The sequence below is a fragment of the Paramormyrops kingsleyae genome, chromosome 23 (genome assembly GCF_048594095.1).
Source record: "Paramormyrops kingsleyae isolate MSU_618 chromosome 23, PKINGS_0.4, whole genome shotgun sequence".
Classification (NCBI taxonomy): Eukaryota; Metazoa; Chordata; class Actinopteri; order Osteoglossiformes; family Mormyridae; genus Paramormyrops; species Paramormyrops kingsleyae.
In genome coordinates this window covers 8,469,388-8,491,058 of record NC_132819.1, presented here as the reverse complement: position 1 = coordinate 8,491,058, position 21,671 = coordinate 8,469,388, and the positions used below count along the sequence as shown (strand labels likewise).

General features: G+C 50.3%; 1 protein-coding gene across 10 annotated transcripts in view; it reads left to right on the top strand.

Annotated features, from left to right (window-relative positions):
* macf1a (microtubule actin crosslinking factor 1a) overlaps positions 1 to 21,671 on the top strand; it is a 143,740-nt gene that overhangs the window by 5,886 nt on the left and 116,183 nt on the right. The window contains exon 1 of one of the 10 annotated variants that reach the window (XM_072705719.1): positions 4,972 to 5,918. The exons of the other annotated variants lie outside the window; for them this stretch is intronic. Coding sequence (XP_072561820.1) covers positions 5,825 to 5,918 — 94 coding nt within the window. The 5' untranslated portion in view covers positions 4,972 to 5,824. Of the gene's footprint in view, positions 1 to 4,971; positions 5,919 to 21,671 lie in introns of those variants that run through there. 10 annotated transcript variants of the gene reach the window in all.

Genomic DNA, 21,671 nt, shown 5'->3' with positions numbered 1-21,671 from the left:
TCAAATGTGCAGACCTAATGAGACATCGCGGGAAGGAGCTGCCAAAGGCTGAGGGCCTCCCAGTGCACAGAATGCAGCGTTATTAATCAGTAATCAATCCACGTAAGATCACAACCAATGTGACAACATAACGTTTTACAGGCTGTGCTGTATGCAGAGCCTTCTTATTGAAATGCCCCCTTTTTATATAAACTCCAGTCTACAGGCTCAAGGCTCACTGCTGCCCTCTATGGATGGTTAGTCAAAAAAAAAAGTTTATAACAGTAGGAAGCAGTTGAGATGATTGTTTTAACAGTTGTGGGTGGATATTTAACTGATCCCATAACTGAAATCCTGTTGAGTTTCCCCATTGGTTCTGATGACTTGATTTTATTGAATACATAAACATCATGTGACTGTGATCATGTGACTAATCTGAATGAACAATGGCAATGAAATCGCCGAGTCTTTACACTGGCTGTGATTATACATAAATAAATGCCTCTTTATGTTTCCAGTAAGGTGGAACATCGACATAGCATTTGAGTCTAGATTTTACTTAGACTTGGGGGGAGCTGATTATAATGAACTATTTTAGGTACCACGCCCTGCCACATGACACAGGCTGTTAGAAGAAATGCCAGTTATTACTGGTATAGGGCATCAAAGTTTTCTTAAGGTTCTTCTGGGAGACTTATGAATAGTGACACTAAGCATCCTGACTGTGGATTGGTGGGTTTCATGCCATGTGATGTGTGTGGATGGGCGGGACCCCTGTCCTGCAGCTAGCGGCGGGGCTGTCTTGGAAACTGCCCGCGCTGTGTTTGCGATGTTCCCCCTGGCAGCTCGACGGGCACCCTTGCCCCGCTTCTGCCATTCCCGGTTGCTATGGGGACCCACAGACCAAGTAGTCCTGTTTCCATGGATATGAAGTAGCAGGAAGAGGGGAAAAAAACAGTGAAACAGGGGAAAGGAGCGTGCTTGAATTTATAATTTGTGTGTGTGAGAAAAAAGAGAAGAGTGTGGTGAGAATGAGACAATGAGTTCAGCTGACTGAGACGGAAAGGGGGGCTGAGAAAGGGTGGAGGGGAGCTAGAGAAAGAAATGATGAAACGGCAAGGAAGACAGGGACAGCAAAGAGCTTTCAAGATGGGAGGTAGCTGGAATGATAGGGGGGGGGGGGTCACATGGGGCACTGGGGGGCAGGGTGTTATTTACATTAACCGGAGGGGACCAGAATGTGACACGCTAAGTTAATTAAGCCGTTTATGAGATGGTTTGCACACTCAAGAAACAGCCAGGGAAACAGCAGCTTAGCCAAGGAGCTTATGCTGAGTGTACCATGGCCGTCCTGCAAGATGGGGGGGGGGGCTCATTTAGACAAGCAGCCCCCTGGTCAACAACTTTTACCGTCACCACATACTCCCCCCTGGTCAACATTGGTGCCCCCCGTTAAAACCCTGGGCCCCTTTCAGGGGGTTTGAGAAAACGCACAAGCCATGACAGCAGCGGACAGTGTTAAGAAGCCGTCACTGCAGGGTTCCTGTTTTTGTCCTTCCTTTGCGTATTTGACCAAAGGATCATCTTCTGAGCACAGGTAGTGCGGCAGTGTGTGGAGTTGGCCACTAGGGGGAAGTGTGGTACTTTCTCACAGTGATTGTGATAATGACTCTTTTATCTTGGACATTTATCTACCTACAGAATAACTTTTATTTTTTTTACCCCTGATTCCCTTATTTATTTTATTTTTCATACTTGATGATGAGATGAGTTGGAATGAGTTGTCCCTTTAAATAACTTCCTTGTGAATATTCCAAAATAAAGGCCGTCAAAGTAAATTAGTGTTTTATTTGGGTTTTGCTCTGAAGATGGCCTAATATATTTATTAAAGCATTCTGTTCGCATAATGGAGGAGTGAGTAAGGGTATAAGAAATGTACCTTTTCAGGTTTTTTCTGGTTTTAACCCTTCATTTTGGAGTCTGAGATCAGCTCTGAGCAGCAGGCGTGAGCTTCCCTGTCTGTCTGCCTGCCCTGTGCCTGTTTCCCACCACAAATCACCCGCTGCTGAGGAGGAGGACGACGTGCTGTTAGGGGGAGTGATGTCACCCTTCCCGCTAACAGCCAGTCCCACAGCAGCCCCATAGAGCTGATGGAACTGGTGCGGGGGGCCATAGAGGGATCCCGGTAGATTCCCCGTTTCCCACCACAGAATGGAGTCAATTTATCCCGCCACTAGAGGGCTCCAGTCACCGGCAGGAAGTGACCGAGTTTACCTTCAAACTGTGAACTTGGCTGTATGGGAACAATAGTCTGAAAAAGTACCTTGTTAAAACAAGTTAGATATGGAGCACATTATACATGAAATTCTGTGAATATCTTTAAGAATGAGTGGAATATAAATCCTCAAAGATGTCAGTTGTGAGGCTTGTCCTGCTGAAATGTGTCTGTTAGCTAATGACTCATCTTTTGCCTTAGCAGTGCTTTTATGTAAAGTAACTTATGCAGAATTTATGCATAAATACCATCCTTAAGATTACAGCAGACCCCTGGCCAAAAATCCAAACCTTTACTCATTAGGGGTGCAGTGCCACAGTGACACTGTTAGGTAGAGAGAAAGAAATGGCCAGCAAGAGGAGAGCCCCAGCACCTCCTGGGGCTGCTCCTGAGTGAGAGGGGATCCGCAGCTCCTCCTAGGGCTGCTCCTGAAGGAGAGGGGAGCCGCAGCACCTCCTGGGGCTGCTCCTGAGCAATAGGGGAGTCGCAGTGCTGGCTGGGGGTGCTCCTGTTCCACTTAGCAGTTGACTTTAATTATTCACTCTGAGCTGAAGAAGAAACTGGAGCCTCATTGGCTGCCTCTGCCCATGGGCTGAATGTGGGTTTTCCCGATAGCAGGCATTTTAATCGAGCACCGCATAACGTTAAGATTCCAGATACGGTCAATTAGCCTCAGAGCTATCCATACTCGAACATGTGTGGTATTTTTCCGTCAATAGTGCTTTGCATATAAATACACAAATATGAGTGGCTGGCCAGCTATGAGTGACGACTTTGAGCACTACGATGGCTTTCTAACTGTTACTTGTAAGCATTGCACTTGTTGCACGTTGCCAGTAAAACGTCTTTAAATGACACTAGACAGTATTATCAAATCATTACAGATATTATCAGAACCTTTTACTGCATTAATGTTACTGAGGTAAAGACTTTTATTGAGAGCAGGTATGGGATGTTTAACAGGAGCAATTTAGATTAAGTACAATGACAGCCTTCCTCTGGATTGCTTAACCACAATCCCTTAGAAAAGCGAACATCAGCACTGGGTGACAGTAATTCCTCACTTGTTTTTGTCTGCCCGCCGCCCCCTCATACTCCCCATCAATGATGAAGTGTCACTGACTACACCACAATCAATTGACCAGTCAAATTTTATGTGGTGCAGCACATTTTTACCAGTATTTTAACACAATAGCACTTTACAGAGAGTGATGTTTTTCCTGATTAAAAGAAATCCCAAAATCTCAATACAGGCTAAAGTGGACAACGATTCCATCTCCTCGTTCAAATTAATCGATTACGTAATGCTTCTCGGAAGTCATATCTCTGGAACTACAAACGGTAAATGCAATAGTACACTCAGGGGTGTAGTTACAGATGAATGAATGAAGTACTTGGAGTCTTTACTGGGGGGGGGGGGGGGTGTCAAACGTATATGTAATATTAAAAGCGATTGATGACTTAAGCCAACAAATACACATTTATTTGGGGGTGGGGGGAGGCTACAAAACATTTTAGGGGGGCTACAGCCCCCTAAAATAAGCCTAACGACCCCTGAGTACACTCTTTGAGTGTTATTCTATTATTGTGTGTATTATTGCGTTTATTTGAGCTACTGGATGCCTAAATTTCCTTCGGGATCAATAAAGTATCTATCTATCTAGTACAAGTCTTTCGGCTGCAGTGGACAGCAGGTGGAGATGGGCGGTCGCGGTCACGTGACCCCGTATCTGATTACGCCTCTGCACAGATGGAGACCGTAACCCGACGTGTCCACGGTCCACCTACACTGAGGGCGCGTGTTACGACTTCAGCCTCCAACATTTAGACAGAAAAAGTGAGTGCAATTACCTAGCGGCCACAAACACCCTACAGCAGTGGATGGAAGCGGGATATCTTCGTGGGGGCAGGACGGTTACTAGGGCTGCCAGCTCTCACGCATCTGGCGACACTCCCTTTCTGACTCTCACGCTCACACAAGAAATCTTACGGAAAATCTATATTATTACATTATAAACCTAACTTTAGCGACATAAAAAGCGTTGGGCTAGTTTGCCAACCCTACAGACTATTTACAAGGTAATAAAACTGTTACGTGAATGTAAATGCGCGTGTTGACTTGCCACGAAATGAAAATCTTACGCCAGCCAGCTGACCAAAGTCGACAACACTGGTGTCATTGTGGCACTTAAGCCCTAATGAGTTTGATGTTTGAGAGATTTAGTTTTTTTTGCATTCATTCAAAGAATGAGTCAAAGAAATTAATATTTTATAAATGTGTTGTAAATAGGAAATTAGTAGGACCTGTGTTTTTTTTCGGGTTGTCATGGTTTTCGTTACATATGTGCGTCGTTATTGTTGCTGAGGTAAATCGTTGACGTTAAATCGGGTTGAGATCAAGTAATTGGTCATGATATTACATGTATTACGAAAGCCTGGTCTTTTTATTGGTCGTTTTAATTTTAGGGTAGTTAAACGAGTTGAGACAGGTTGTATAGTGTTTGTTTCCCAGCGCTGTTACTTTGGACGCCCGCTAGGTGGCAGCCAAAGCCTGCGTGTGGTAACTAGGTTACTGCCGGTGAAGCGGTAAGTGCCATTGCTTGTATTTCTCCATTGCGGCCGAACGGTGGCGCCGCCGCGCTTGATTCCGCGCGACTTTGTTGGCCACGGCGAGCGGCTACTGACCCGGTGATAAACATTCTTGCGCTGGATGTCCCTGGCCCGGTTAGCGAGGAGGAATGGGTGACAGGAAGAATAGAGAAACCTGAGCTCCCCTCGCAGGAGGGAGGGAAGAGAGAGAGAGGGAGAGAGAGAGAGAGGGGCAGCCTGGGAGTCCTAGCCAGTCAGGCCGTGCTTATAATAGAAGCGGCCATTACATTGGCGTGCATAGATCTGCACAGGAGCCGAGGATTTCTCAGCGAGGGTGCTATCGATGTAGGATTATACCGCCGACAAAAGGGGTTTCTGCACCGGCGTCCGGATATCATTACAGTGCGGTGTCGCGTCTGGTTTCGGAAGTATCCGTATGGCATAAGCCACTCCTGCCCCCTCCCGTCACACGAAGACAAGCACAGCAGCGCTCACACTCGCCGGTTCGGACGCAGATCCATTTCACTTCGCGCAGCCCGGCGGCCGACGCGTTTTCTTCACCTAGCTCTGCACAGCTGAATAAAACAATTACCGACTGTTGAGTTAGAACAACTTAAATAATCGCTGTTTAGCTGAGTGATGCCAGTCAGATCTGTTAAGTCACACAAAGGAGAGCGGGCGATTTAGAGAAGCGTTTTGCCTTCTGTTTAGTGTTTTTTTAATATTGAAAAGGATAGGAGTAGCTATGTAGCTAACCGGCTAGCCATGCTTATGTGTGGCGAGCGGAATAGCTTTGCTGTCGGATCATTAGAAGCGCGGACGGAGCTGAAAGGCGTTACATCCCGTGTGGATTTAAAGGCAAAGCCGACTTGACAGTCGCGTCAACCGAGAGCTGGATTTTACCCCCCTTCCCAAGTCCGGGACTGCTGGAGTAGCGGGCCATTGGGAGCCGGCTACCAGGCAGGGGAAAAAGAGGACACCATGGCTGGCTTCATACCGGGATTGCTGCCTACAAACCATTCCCAGGAAAAGGAGTTTGCCCAGGCGTATGAGGATGTGCTGGAGCGGTATAAAGGTGAGGACGGGATGGAAGCGGGGTGCTGCGTGGCTCAGACGGAGCAAAGCGCAATGTCATGCATTGTTATGTGTGCGGTGAAACAATCCTGCCTTTTTACTTCAGAGTGATTAGTTTGCAATAATAAGCAGAGTCCCAGTGAGAACTCTGAAAATTTCTGTGGTCTGGGAGCTTCTTCGTCATGCATGTGTCCATTATATCCGGCTGCAGCTGGGGGTGCATCAAGAAGCCGCGCTCATTCCGGCTCTTCATTACCGCTCACCGGGGGTTTATGCATTTATAACCTCCACTGCAGATAAAGACGGTCGGCATCCAGGAGAAGTGTTTGCTTTTGTGAAAGTAGAGTGCACATCAGTGTATGCTGCATAAAAGGGCTTGCAAGTCGTTGGCTGGGGGTGTGATAATTGCTTTAAGTGGCCCGTATCTGCAGTGGCTCCTAGTTGGTTTATTTATGGTGCTTTTGGGCAGCACCGGCTGACACCGTCAAGACTGTGTTTTATAATCGCGGTGACAGTGGCGCTTTAAAATGAATGCCTCTACTGAAATTGACCGTGATGAGAGCTGGAGGACCGTGGGGTGGGGTGGGGTGGGGGGGGGGGGGCAATAAGACAGTGGCGGAGCGATGTCCAACGGAACAGGTCACATCTGGGATACGGCGCTGATGAAAAGGGGTGCTTTTAATTATTGATCGTCCGTCTGAAATGCGATTCTGTGCCGTTCAAGGGAGGGGTGTACGCAGAGGCTGCTGACCAGTGTATCAAATAAACATTTGCTCCACGCGATGTGGGGGGTGGGGGGCGGTTGGGTTACTATCCCATAACAAAGATGGTGACCGCATGTGTGTCCAATAGCTAGTGGCATTTAGGGCTGGGAAAATCGGGGACTGGCCGTGCAGACACGCGACGAGCTTTACAGTGTTTTTGTGAATGGTGTGCAGCAAAACAAACTCCATAATGCTTTTCTACGGCCTGCTTTTGATGTGTTTATGTAAAGCAGGTGTCTTTAAAGCGGATTTCTTTTATAAATGAACAGGGCAACAATGCCAGATTGTCTGTTTGCTCAGGAAACTGCTCTGTTTAAGCAACCAAGAGCCATTGTCGGTGTTATATTGACTGTAACAGTGGTTGACATGGTGAGACTCCTACTGTACTGGTGCCCCAGTTACAACAATGTGCGTAAATATAATGGATGGAGGTGCATCCGGCACCAGCTGGGGGGGAAGCTAGGCTGAAGGGTGGCCAGTAGGATCAATCTGCTCCCTTTCCTACGGTCAGCGGCCCAGGGTTTAACAGTGCTGTGGTCCTGCTGTTTGTCTGCCATGTGGTGAAGACGTGTCGGACCGTCCTTCGTACTCTAAAGCTTCAGGGTCCCTAAAATCACACTGTGGTACTTCACCCTTTCTCCGTCTGCGCCACGTGTGAACAGAGGGAGTTTCATTTTGAACCGTGTGTTTCTTTGTACGGTATTGCTACATTTTTGGGTACAAAAGGCATTATTCCCCGCTTTATTCCACCACTTTTAAGTTTCATTTTAATCAGGTTTGCTGCTGCCTGTGCAGGAACTGCTATTAATGTGTTACCGGGAAATTCCCACAATGGAAGAAATGCAAAAATGTGCATGTAGAAGCACGCGAGAATAGCCCGTTCCACGGGTGCAAACTTTCACGTTAGTCTTTACTTATTTAGTCGCCCCTCTGTCCATTGTCCAGTGATTTGTCCAGTGGGTCACAGTGGGGCATGGAGTCTCTCCCAGGCAGGATAGTTCACAAAGCCTTGGTCCGCCCTAGATGTAATGCTAGTTCACTTCAGGGCACAAAATTCACATTCATATACTGTGGGCAATTTCAAGTCACCAGATTCACGTAACTGCATGTTTCCAGAGTGAATGGCCATACCAGTGGAACATGGAAAAGCACAAAAGCTCTGGATGGGATTTGAACCCCCCGCCACAGAGCTGTGAGACAACAGAGCTACCCACGGAGCCACTGTGATAGCCTGTGCATAGACATCTATTCTTATTAACACTTAGTATGCCGCACAAGCCAGTTGGTGCAAAGTATTGTACCGCAGATTTACATTATTTTGTCTATTCTTTAATTTGGCAAGGAGGGAATGAAATGTAATGCTTGTATGTGTGATTTTTTCTCTTGGGGGCAGTGGCAGTATTATTTTGGGGACAGGGAGAGCAGACAGACAGATGTGAAGTTTTCAAAGGGGTTACATGGTATATACTGTAGGATCGGTCTGCTCAAAGTCGATGTTGCGATGCCCTTAGCACCTGAACAGGCCTTTTCTGGGCCTCGTAGGTTCCCACAGCCTTGTAATGTCTGTATCCATCCACTTAGAGTTTCACATCTGTTTGTGGTGTCAAGCTCCTGCACAAAATTGGATGGGTTCACCCACCCTGGGTAAGCACTTACCCACACAGAAACGTCTGCTTTGCGCGTGTCCATCACGTTCACACAGCAGAATGGCGGGAAATTACCCTGCTGCCCCCAGCACTCGGTGGTATCGGAGCTGGCCTGGCCAGATTCACCAAATGCCATGTGAATGTTGCGTGTTTCCTGAAGCTTAGCCACCATTGCAGTTTGTGCCTGGAGATCTGGCAGCAGTTCAGGGGGGTTTTGGCGATTATTGAGCTGCCCTGTTGAGTTTGGGAAGTTGTAGGGGGGTGGGGGGATTTGGGAGATTCTGCTGTGCTTACTGGAAGGAGAACCCCAGTGGTGCGCAGGGGAACCACAGCTCTCTGTCCACAGCAGAAAATAAGCCCCCCCCCCCCCATAACTCTCACTGGAAATGCTGCCCCTATTTCATGGCTGCATTTCAGCCCTGAATTCAGCCCCCCCCTTCCCCCAGCTCTCCCTGTCCTCGCGCGCTTCCGGTTTAGTCACATTCTCTAAGAGCACCTGACTGTTCCAACAGGATAAACCGTATCTGAGTGACGTTGTGTCCCGCCTAGGAGCGGGATGCCTTCGGCCCCGCCCTGGGTGGGTTGGGCGTCTCATTCAGAGGGGAAGTGTGACGAGGTCCTCCCGTGCAAGTGGGAAAAGACAGGAGGTAAAACATACCCATGGTGCATTGCAGTCACTCGAGTCATTCCAGGTCAAAGCAGAATGGCTCCTTCTGTATGAGGCATCTGCAGCTGTTTGGTATGTGTGTGTGTGTGTGTGTGTGTGTGTTTCTGTTCCCCGTTCATTCCATTAGAGGTTATGCAAAGAGCCTTGCTGTGAAACACCATCGCGCCTGCGTGGCGTTCGTAGCTGCGAGGGAAGGAGAATCGATGCTGAGACCCCCGGCCTTCTGGCTCAGGGGGTGGTGTTATATCGGCGAACACCAAATTGCACTACTCAGCATGCTTTGTCCATGGGGGGGTGGTTATGCTGCGGATGCTGTTACATCTACGACCCCCACACCGCAGTACTCGGGCCTCTTTGGCCATTGGGGGGTGGGGGGCAGTGGTTTTAAACTCTGCATATTAATACTTGAATGTCACTTGACTTTTTCTTTATCTGGGTTACTCCTGAATATGAGGGTGTTGTCTCCATGGCATTGTCTGTGATATAGATTTGTTAAAACACTCAAAAAAAAAAAAGTGGTGGAATAAACCCTCAGCATTGTCTGCTCCGCCCCCCCCGAAACATCATCATGGAGCCTGCACACATATACACTGAGTTGGGGAGACAGAAAGGACAGCAGGGAGGGGGGCTTTGGGCCAGTAGGGGCAGCAGTGGTGATGGACAGCATGAATGATTAATGTGCCCTCATGTGCTTAAAAAGTGCTGGGGGGTCATAGTGCTTTTAAAGCATTGATTTTCGATGGGGCACGTTCCCCCCCACACCCGCACGCCCCCATATGCCTCATACTCCTGCCGTCGTTGCTGCTCCCCGCCGGTGTCGCTCCGGAGGCTGCCCCCACGTGCCGCACGTCTTTCAGTCCACTGAGCAGCACCTCTGCCCGCTGGCCTTTACCACCCACCCCATCTCATTTTTTTGGGCCCCCTCCCGTGTCAGATTTGAACAGCGATGTTGACAGGCTGTGAAATGGGGCCTGATCGGTGAGCGTAATGAGCATAATGGTCTCATTATAAACTGACAAACGGGATGCTTGAATGCTGTGCTGAATAAGGCGCTGACATCATGCGGGACCCGCTTGGCGCTTTATGGCCGCTCCAGCACCCTGTACCCACTTCCTGTGGTTCGCAGTGCGGCCCGTCAGCTGTTGACGTGCTCCCTCTGAAGCCTTCCAGGCCCGGGCCGCTTCCAGGCCCCTCGCTGTTCTTTTTGTGTCCCCTTAAATTCTCTCTCTCAGCTCAGCTCAATGCCTCTTAATCGGCATGAACGGAACGTTCATTTGCAGCCAGAGAGGTTTCCATGTACAGTATGTAATTAAATCATGAACATGTGAATGGTCACATGCTGCTGGAGCATTGTCTGCTGCTGCCGTTTGTCTGACACACTTCCTCTTTCCTTTCTTCTCTTTCCTCTTTACTTCTTCTCTCCTGCCATATCCTTTCGTTCTGTCCCCCATGTCTCCCTTCCCGGTGGTGTGTTCGCAGTGCCTCGCCACTGTTGGCGTTCTGTCCCCCATGTCTCCCTTCCCGGTGGTGTGTTCGCAGTGCCTCGCCACTGTTGGCGTTCTGTCCCCCATGTCTCCCTTCCCGGTGGTGTGTTCGCAGTGCCTCGCCACTGTTGGCGTTCTGTCCCCCATGTCTCCCTTCCCGGTGGTGTGTTCGCAGTGCCTCGTCACTGTTGGCGTTCTGTCCCCCATGTCTCCCTTCCCGGTGGTGTGTTCGCAGTGCCTCGCCACTGTTGGCGTTCTGTCCCCCATGTCTCCCTTCCCGGTGGTGTGTTCGCAGTGCCTCGCCACTGTTGGCGTTCTGTCCCCCATGTCTCCCTTCCCGGTGGTGTGTTCGCAGTGCCTCGCCACTGTTGGCGTTCTGTCCCCCATGTCTCCCTTCCCGGTGGTGTGTTCGCAGTGCCTCGCCACTGTTGGCGTTCTGTCCCCCATGTCTCCCTTCCCGGTGGTGTGTTCGCAGTGCCTCGCCACTGTTGGCGTTCTGTCCCCCATGTCTCCCTTCCAGGTGGTGTGTTCGCAGTGCCTCGTCACTGTTGGCGTTCTGTCCCCCATGTCTCCCTTCCCGGTGGTGTGTTCGCAGTGCCTCGCCACTGTTGGCGTTCTGTCCCCCATGTCTCCCTTCCCGGTGGTGTGTTCGCAGTGCCTCGCCACTGTTGGGCGCTGTGTCCATGTCGCTCTCTCCATCTCACCCCTCTCTGCTCGCTCAGGTCCCTTGTTGGCTTCCTGGCCGAGAGTAGGCTTCCATCAGCCTGGCTTGTTCCAGGAAGAATGGGTTTTGAAGGAGACTTGATGGCCAGCGTTAGTATAACTCTGACCTCTTAGTCTTTTTCTGTCTGTGGTGGGGGGCGAGAATAATTACCTATTATTGTGTGTGGGCGTGTCTGTCCATCCTGAGATATACGGCAGCCTCGTGCCCTCAGGCCCACCACCAACCCTGACTAGGGTAAGTGGTTAGAAAATAGATGGATAAAATCAAATACTCTTCATCTTCGAGTTCAAGTCAGGAAACAGGCTGAATTTGAATCACTTTTGTGACTAAAGGTATGTACTGCAGCTGTTAAATGACAGCATTCACATGCCGTCTGGGATATTAACATGATTTCAACCTTTTTCTCTTCTTGCCACGTCGGCGCATTCTGGGTTTTTGATTGGAAATAGCAAAAACAGTCCAGCCTGGTTTGTCCTCAGTCGTGGCGTAACAGTGGGGAAAAACAGCATCTTTGCTTCAGTGTGAAATCAGGGATGAACTTGGCACACACAAATCGATCAGAGAATGAGCCTATCAGGTTCCTCCCTGTGTGTTGGCTCTGCTCCTGCTAGTCTTTCCAGTTCCTTCCTTACCTCTTGCTGTCTGTGGAGTCATATTCATCCTACAAGGAGTAGAAAATGACCTTTGCCTATTCTGTTCATTTAGTTTTTATTCTATAGCGCCTCTTGCTAAAAGGTCATCCCAATGTGCTTGATGGAGAGTTTACAGCAGCTCTGTAACCACGCAGGGTTTTTTTAATCAGGCTTTATTATTGCCTTGGCTCTGTGTCTCCTGGCATTTTTGGAGAAATGCCTGTTCAGAAGGAGGCGCGCAATGACCACCGTCGGACAGGAAAATCCAGGTGGGGAGTCTGCCCTGTACTGGTGTCACAGGGGACGTGTGCTCATGTTTTGGTATGTGCACACCTGCGGGCGTGTGCTCTCAACCTCTGTTTACCATTGACACAAACTGCGGCCGTGGGCTGTGAGATGGGGGCTCACGATGGTGTGCCCCCGCCACTGCAGGTAGAGATGCAGATGTGCGACTGGGGAGCCCCTTTCGGGGCCTGAGGGCGCATGGATCCCCCTGCTGCTTATTTGGTGCCATCCTGGCGGAGACGGAAACCCTCCCAGGACGGTCTTCTAATCAGATTGATCTGCTTCTTACATGGTGCTCCTGCTACGTTAAATAAAGCAGTTGCACACCCTGCTTCCGGACCGCTGCTCCCAGCATTCCAGTGTTTGTGTAGATGTGCTTCAAGCTGGATAGTTCACCCCTATTAGGAGAGGTGTTCCGGGATCCCTGGTCCGGTCTCTCTTACAGGAGCGACCTTATAATGCCTGCCGGCTGCACTGTAAACATCTGCTGTTGTTAGACCCATGTTGCTCTCAGTCTTCCTCCTCCCCTCTCCCTCTCTCTCTCTCTTTCTCTCTTTCCTGTTTAGTAGGGCAGTAGTTACTGAGGGTTTTAATCTGTTTTGGGCCCCGGCTCCATTAACAGGCTTTAGGGCTAATTGAAAAATCTAAAATTATCTGCTGGGGAGAGAGCAGCAGCGCACATCGCGGCGGAACAGCCTCCTGCTCCTGCTGTGGCACACCGGCGCCAAGCTGTGGGCCTGCCGCAGCTGCCCAGGTGCCCGGTGACGCCAAGCGTGTGAGAGAAAACCGGGGCAGGGGGAGACGGGGGCCAGAAACTGCAGGAACGTGCAGCTTTGGGAAGTGCCGGGTCTCGTGCGACCTGTGACCACGGGAAGCAGGAAGTGAGGTGGAGAGCAAAGCAGATTGGCAGCAGAAGATGATAAAGCAGGAGAGCTTGGAGATTTATGGGATTAAAAGCTGAACACCAGTCATCAATGAGCAGAAAGATATTTTATTTAATTATTTAGGTTACATATTTCTGCCCTTTCGTTCAGCTGGCTGTTTTTGATGAAGGTATAAATGGGTATCAGAATGTGAGGCCTGGAGACATGAAGAAAACATGATAGCCGGGGTGGGGGGGGACACCACACAGGGTGGGGTCTGGGGGGTGTGACCCCCCCCAGAATCTCCGTGTTGATCCCGCCACATGTCCAGGCTTATAATTTCACCCAAAATGCTAGGAAAAACATTCTCCGGCCCCCACCACACCCGCCGGTCTCCTCCCTTGGAGCTGTCAGGCATGTTCGGTTCCCAGCGAGATCCTGTTGCTGGGTGTAATCTGGAGACTGTGGCTCCTGCAGGCGTGAAGCACCTTTGTGTCAGTGCCAAGTGGGGGCGGGGCTCCTCCTCACGGGCGTCTGAGCCGGCAGGTGTCTATAGCTATAATCACGTTATTAATGAAATTATGATTGGAATTGATGAGAAACCTTATAATTGAGATTTGAAGAGAATTTCTCCTATTTGTGTGGTTCTGCTGAGCCTCAGACCAGGCTGCTGGGTTGGGGGAGGTCCCGCCGGGTTGTGGCGTCGAGGCGAGACGAGCTGGCAGGAGGGGGAGTAGAGGGGATCCTCAGCTTTTGCTTTCTGGCCGAGCCAAAGATGTGCGGCCGCTGAAGATGACGGACAGGCCAGCGGGGGTCAGCATGAGCCCGAGAGACAGAGTGGCATTGAGAAGGATGCAGAGGATACGGCTGGCTGGAGGGAGGATGTTCTGGGGAAATGGCTGGTGAAGCACAGCCTCTGCCCATTAGGCCGACACATCTCCAATATCGCTGGCTGTGTAGCTATCTGCGTTTGTTACATGCTCAAGGGGCTCATTGGGGAATTACTGGACCTGTAAATCTCAATGGCTGGGTGTTAGCTGGCTCAGGGAATCCAGAAAATGTATATTTTCAGTCAAGGAAACAGTTGGAACAAAGTAGTTATGAACTTGCATTGCACTAGCAGACTGTACAGGAAAGGCACCATTGTTTATCCAAACTTCCATTATAGTTTCCTTCTGCTGCTACTTCCTAGTTGGTTTTATCCTCTCACTGGTTGGGAGCTGGATTGCGTCTTTCTGCAGTGGCCTCTGATTGGTCACAGCCCACACCGGTTACTTTGGTGTGCTTCATCACTGGCCCCTCATTGGCCGGCACCTTCTTCATGTGCCTGTGCACTACCTGGCTGTTGCTTACAGCCCGCCCCGTTGTGTGTTTGAGTTGTGCCAGATGAGACAGGCACTGTATTGTTGTCCTGCAGGTTGGCTTGGTTTTTCAGATCCTGTAATCACCCCTGGCCCCTTTCCCTAATCTCCTAGTTCCTTCTTGCTTACCATCTCAAATAAGGCAGGGGATTATATCAGCCTGGAAGATGGTGGTAGTGTCGGGGAGATGTGTGGAATGGATGGTAGAGGGATGTCAGAGGGTTGACATAACTAAAATGAAGGGAGCTGAAGAGCGAGGACAGGCTCGGAAGGGTGGGTCCTGTAGGAAGTAGATCTGTCAGTACTTCCTGTTTGGCAGGAAGCGGCTGTGATTGTGCTGGCGATGTGGAATGTACCGCCTCCCTGCCTGTCTTTGATGCCCTGGTGAGCTCCTGAATGCCATGTCTCCGTGTCCCATGCTTTGTTTGGACCACATGTCTGTGACACAGAGAGAGAATATCTGGGCGGGGGGGACAGTGGACGGGGGTGGAGGAAATGCCTGTTAATATCAGTCGTGCTTCTCAGGTGAGGTCGCTGGTCTTGGCTCTGAGCCAAGCAGATAAACATACACACACACACACACACACAAGCTGCTATGTCCAGCCAATCCCAGCCTCTCTTGCGCCCATGTGACCTTCCCTGCTCGTCTCTGTCACAGGGTCCCCCTGCTGGGCAGCTTGGGGCTCCCGAATGGTCTGACCTTGCCCACGTTGCCCCCTGATGGTGGCGATTGCTCTTCTCCTTCCACGCTTCAGCGCTTCCCCTCGTCTCGTCTTCCATCCGTCACTCATGCGTGTATCTGTGGTGCTGACGCATCTGTGGCAGGCACCTCGCAGACGGGTGCGGCGGGGTGCGGTATGTCGCTTCACGCTGCCGCCCTCGGGCTTCGGCACTCCCGGATCCGGATGCTTTGCGTGCCGGAACGTGAGCTCATGCACCTGCTCTGTGCACTTTCGTTTAATTACACGCCAATCTGCTGCATCTTGTCCGATTGAAATCGATGGCTCCTAAAGAGGTGGAGCGCTCGGCTGGTGGTGTGGTGAAAAGCGCCGCTGTGGCGGGTGGGGTGGGGCGGCGGGTGTGTGGGAATCCGGGCACCACGGTAGCCCCTTGTCTCGCGGCCGTGTCTCTGTATCCCTCCTGTGGAGCTCAGGGTGCTGTTGCTGCCCCCTGCAGGCCCTGCCACGCCCTGAAGCCTGTACCACCCACAGTGACGCTCACAGAACTCGCTCAACAACTCTCCATTTCCCAACTCTGCTTCCTGTTTTTTTTTTTTTTTTTTCTTTTCCCATAAAGTCCCCCTGGTCACTCGCTGTGCCTCCCACGCCTTCCAGCTCCTATAAATATTCCCAGCCTCCAAACAGCCCACACCCATTGTTGGTTAAAACAAAGGCGTGGGTGACGTGGCGTGTCCACTGTCTGCGTTCCCTGGATGTGGGGCAGTGTGTTGCTCGCCCACTCTTGTTGGGTTGAGGACTGACTGTCATTTTTAGGCTCCTCCAAGTCACATGTTTCAGTCTCGTCCTCTGAGCGGGCAAAGACATCTTCCCGTCTGGGCCAGCCTGCGTCTTGGCATGTTGCTATGGCGATGCCCGCTGCTCCTGTGCTCTGGGGCCTGCGGGCCCCTGGGATCTGTGCAGCGGCATGACAAAGGCGGAGGCCGTCAGTCAACAATAATACTTATTGTTGTTATAACATTAGATAAGCTTCATTATTCCCATGAGGAAATTAAGGTAATTAGGGCTATAATAAAACAAATTTGCACTCGTATGTCCAGTTCAGTAATTTTCCATTAAGCCCTCAGTTGTTCACATGGTGGTGGTGCTGGCCGGCGACGGGCTGTGGGATGAGCGGGAAGGTGAAGGTCGACCGGAAAAAGGAGAGTGGCGTTTCTCAGGGACAGAAGCGGCAGCTGTTTGCCTGTTTTTTGTGGCGACGCCCTGCTCCCAGCCGCTCTCTGACCTCGCGACCTCCCTCATACCTTCAGCCTGCTCTTTCTAGTGGGTGACGCCTCTGTGCTTGTGGACGTAACCGCGCATAATGCGTCTTTGAGTCTTTGAGGCGCGGGGAGGGAGGGAATGTCCCGTGGCTCCTGTTTTACATACAAAAAAAAGTTTGCCTATTTTAAAAACATTCCTACTGTTTTGACAACATTTCAGCAGGATTATAATGTGCGGGGAGCTCCGCTATACAGCTTGCAGCATTTCTGGCTCTCAGTGATGTGCTTAAATTTTGCAGTGAATTTGTATCAGGTCACAAAAGACACATCATTCTGCCAAAACCTCTCCCGTATTGAACCAGCTTGGGCTCCTCTTATTAATCTTATTGACCTGTAATGTGATGTCAGCTCCCTAGGAACACTAGTCCAGGCGCACAAATTGATGAACATCTTTTTCGATGAACAGATATGAAATGCTTTGCTGTTCCCAGGTATGGGTCCAGCGGAAAGTTCTCTGATCTTATGGTGTGACTTTTTACGGGAACTATTTTGGAAAAAAATGGTGGAGTGACATCGTCAGCGTATAGGAAATCAGAGCAGTGAGACTGGAATGGCAGGTCTGATTGACGCTTGAGGAATTGGATTTGCAGCTCACGCCTCAGCTGGTACCCTGCTTACTTTTTCTCCATGATTGTGTGAAGCCGTGAGCCCTATAGGTCCCTTAAGGTGAACAGATACCTTTGCTACTTTATACGGTGATATAATGTGACGTAATAGCTCATAGTTAGTGTGAGCGAGAACCAGTGGTGTGCTCAGGGTCACCTCAGCATGACTGTGGGGTGCTTGCTGTTTTCCTCTTGTGTACGATTGGCTACACTTTGCATGACTGTGGTGACCACTGAGAAGCTTCGAATGACAGTGACATCACGCAGAGCCCAGGGCCGTCCCTCAGGCCAGCCGACAGACTGTGAAATAGAGCTGCTGTATTTATGGCATTGTTTGCAGCGGTACGCACTTGTAACTTCATCCCACCATTATTAGTGGTAGCTTATCTGGTACAGGGTTGCAATGAGCCTGATGTCTATTTGAGAGGGAACAGAACACAGGAATGGGGGCACCATGGGTCCCTAGGCGGGAAAAAACGGAATTCCGCCATTCCTGGCGGCATTAACTGGAGTGGGTACAGGCAGGATTGCTGTGGGTCCTTCCTGCAGGAACACCGATACGCTATTTATTGCATATGATCTCTGTCTCTCAAGTGAATAGCGAATATGAACCTCTGACAGGATCTCCAGGCTTCGTCTGTGCGATTGTGGAACCCCCACCATTGTTTCATGGACTTGAGGGAGGAGAAGCTGCTGAGGAAAGAGCTGAGCGTGTTCGTGGTGGGTCTGCAAGTGCTTCCTGCTGACATGGGAAGGAGGAGGAGGAAGAGGAGCAGGAAGGCTATAGGGGCCCGGTGATGTGGCGGCCTGCACATGGCGAACTGCGGGCAGCCTGACCGCCTCTCCATGGCTGAGGCCGCACTGCGTCCACTGCGCTGCCCCTCCCCCCAGTGGGGGAACACGGAGCAGCAGGCACGAGGAACATGCCACAAGCCTGAATACTGGAACAGAATTCGGATCGTGTTTCTTCCACATGCATCTTATAGTATAATAAAGCTTATTGTTGATATAACGATTATTAGAAAAGTCTTCCCATGGTGAAAATAAGGTCATTAGGGGCAAAAATAAAACAAATTTGCACTCATATGTCCAGGTCAGTAATTTTCCATTAAGGCCTCAGTTGTTCACATGGGCTAGTGGTTCATTATCTGCTATATATGGTGGCTCATACTGGCGCCCCCTGCAGGGTGTCTCCTACCTCTGCCGCTGCTTCCTGGGAGAGGCACCACACACCCCCCCCTCCCATTAGGAGTATTTGGCGGATGGATAGATGAGATGCGTACCAAGGTGTCTGCTGGCAAATGCAGGTTGTGTTTCGAAGGTGTTTCATTTTACAGGACATGAGGATTGAGATGGACTGGCATCCTGTGCCGGGTACTCCCTTACCTTGTGCCCCCCCCCATACACTACCTGTAGCAAGATAAGTGGATGGGAGATGAGGGCAGGAGCATATGGACCAAATGGGGGGGGGTCTTTGCTGTCTTGGGGAGAGGCACACAGTGGTGACATGGTATAAGTTTGTGGTGATGAAGGACACGTAGGAACTGTGATTGATGTGGTGGGTGTTTCAAGGGGGACAACCTGATATACACCTCCCTCCCACAGCTGGTGCTCCCCCCCCCATCCCAATGCCTTGGGGTTCTTATGCTACAGCGCTGGTAGGAGGTAGCATGTGTCCTGTGCTTATAGGGTGTGTGTGTGTGTGTGTGTGTGTGTGTGTGTGTGTGTGTGTGCGTGCTCAGCGCCTGTCTCTCCCCATCCTCACAGCCACACCCCACGCTGGGCGTGAGGGGGAATTCCGCTGACTGCACGTTGGCACTGCGGCGGGGTAAATATTGCATACGCTGCCATGCGTGTTTTGCGAGCCGTGGAGCGGGATTAGGCTGGCGTACTGGGAGGCCTGGTTAGGAGGTGCTCCCATGTTGCTGCGGATGGAGACGTTCCCTAACGCCTTCTCAGCCCGCATTCCTGCCTCTACATGCTTTCGGCAGCATCCCAATGTGGTTTTTTTTTTTTTTTTAATTGCAGATTGCATCTTAAATGAATTCCATAAATGATTTTTTTTGTGTGTAAAAAACCAGTGGGAATTTGCTGGCCCTGGGTTAGACAGCAAGCCTCGCCTGTCAGCTCAAGCTTTTAATTAGACAGAATAAAGGGCCGTGTTTAATTGGCATTATCATCCTGATTTGCCGGCTTTAGTGTTTGTTTGTTTGTTTGTTTGTTTGTTTGTTTGTTTTGGGGGACTCACATCCTGGCAGGCGGTACTCGCGCATGGTTTTGTCTCTGTGGAATCTGCCCTCAGTCTGCCCCCCCCTCCCCCCCCAGAGGACAGGTGCTTCCCCTGGTGGGACAGCAGTGCTTTGTCGCTCTGTGTCTCCCACAGTATTTGCGCTGACTGGCCCTAGGGCGCAATGCTAGGCATGCCGGGGGCACAGGTGCGGTCAGTTGGCTCTCGCGGTATGGCGCACCCCCCCAGGGCACTCCTAGAATGTGTCACCCTCTCACTCAGTGTTCCTTCTTCCTTTCCGCCCATCTTATCTCTGTCCAGTACGCTTTTCTTTTCAAAAAGTATCTCTTTGCTATGGTTACTCTTTCCAGCATGACGCTGGGCTTGATTCCTGATGATTGGTCATGTGTCCTGGCTTAAATGCTGCCAGCCCCCCCCAGCCCACACGCACAAGCTCCCTCCCTCACTCCCTACCCCCTTCCCCAGCGGCATCGTGTCGGATGGTGGCACCATATGAGGATTCGTGTAACTGTCTGATTCCATCTGACGAGCTCAGGCCTGTTCTGGGTGCCACCCTGGGCCACTGCCACCATTCCCCTCCTTCACTGCCCTGCCATGTCCCAACATGCCACCTCCCCCCCCCCCCCCCCCCCCCCCCCCCCCGGGAGAGGTCTGTGAAGCTGGGTCAAAGTGTCAGGAAGGGGACTCCAGCTCGGGAAGATTGCAGGAATTGGTCACCATCTGACGGTTGTGCGTTTTAGTGTCTAACTTTTGATCTCTTCTTTACTAAGTAGTACAGAGAGTTTTCAGATATTTCAGTGAACTTCGGTTTTAATCGACCGTTTTTGTAGTGTTCCTTCTGATCCTCCTTTCGCTTCTTGGTCATTTGCTGTGTCTGTTTGTACATTCCTGTTTCCCTATCCTTCAAAATGAACCAGAATGCCAGGCTCTGTTTGTGCTATTCTGTGCTTTTCTTGGTATTTATTTGCTCCGCGGCTGTGCATTTCACTTCAGCTGTTTGTTGATTGTTGCTCTATTACATCTGCAGATTTCTTCAAACAGATAAAAAGAAGTCACCCCCCTCCCCCCGACCCTTGCCAGCTTTTTCACATCTCAGTCTGTTTGCCAGTTGCTGGTGATCCAGTCTATCACACAAACATCACCTAGCAGTGCATCTCTGAAGGTCACAAAAAAAAACTGTGAGTAAATGTCACGGAATAAGGAACTGATTTATTTTGGCTTATGTGGAGGAAGAAAATTTTTCTGTGGGACACATTAAACTTAAGGAGGACCTGAACCGATTGAAGGTTGCATGCTGGTTTGTGGTTGTAGTGTGTGTTCCTTAAGGCGGCCGATAGGGAGTTGCTACTGATCGACCAGAAATGGCAAAAGCCTGACTAGCCAAGTGAATCTTTGCATTGATTTAGCTGGGCTTTTCTTGAACCTCACTCAGTCGGTCCCTGTCATTAGTCTTGTATTTTATAATCAGTTTTTTTCTTAGCAGGGGCTTCAGAGGGGGGGGGGCAGAGGCACCCGGCATTGAATGGCTGCAGTCAAGGTGTTGATGTTTGTGATTGAAGGATGACCTTAATATTTCTGAGTCAAAATACCAGTGAGACTGTGCTGTAGCGCTATTGCTTCCTGTTGGCAGAATGTTAGTCCCTTTGGCCGTTTCCAAGGTGACCCCCCCCCCCACCGCCCAGTGTGGAGCTGTGTGGATTCTTGGTGGCTAGTGAGTCACCAGGCAAGATGGGGAGAAGACTGAAGGAGTTGTGGGGGGTGGGGTAGCCCTATAAACATTGATTCCTGGGGGTGGGGGCCGGTAACCATAGGCTGTAGGTAGAGGTTCCTGCTGGAAGGCCTTGGTGATCAATACCATGACCCGTAACATTGATCAGCTTGGAAAGCCTCCGAATTGCAGTTTTCTGATTACTAATTTTGTGAAATCTCCTCTGGGGGGGAATCAGTGTGTGGATATTTGCTTATTTGGATATGTGACCTCTGGCCTCCTGTTTCTGGAGGTGGCATACATTAAGGACTTTTCTGGAAGCTTCTGCCCAGCTGTGGCTGCTTATGATGGGGTGCTGCAGGCGGCTGTGCTCACATGCTCTGCCACAGCCTTCAGTCCACCGAAGAGCCGGTTTCTTTTGGAGGTTTCGCTTTAATGTGGGTGTAATCTAGCCGTGTGTAAATCTTGCTGTGTAATAGGTCACATGAGTGTGAGCTCAGTGTCCTTGTGGAGAGAAGGTCTGTTTCCTTGTTTCTCTGTACAATTGGACACACATTCTGCTGCAGACTATGGGGTAAGGGTTTAGGCACAGTACTGTAACTCCTTCACATTAGCAAATTTGACATTCACAGCTTCAGTTATTCCTAAATTGGCCATGAACGATTAAATGGTAATATTTTTGGAGCTTGCTAAAAGATCGCAGACACTCAAAGGCAACACGTAAGCCAAAAATGCTGAAAATGATTTGGATCACATAACATATATAAA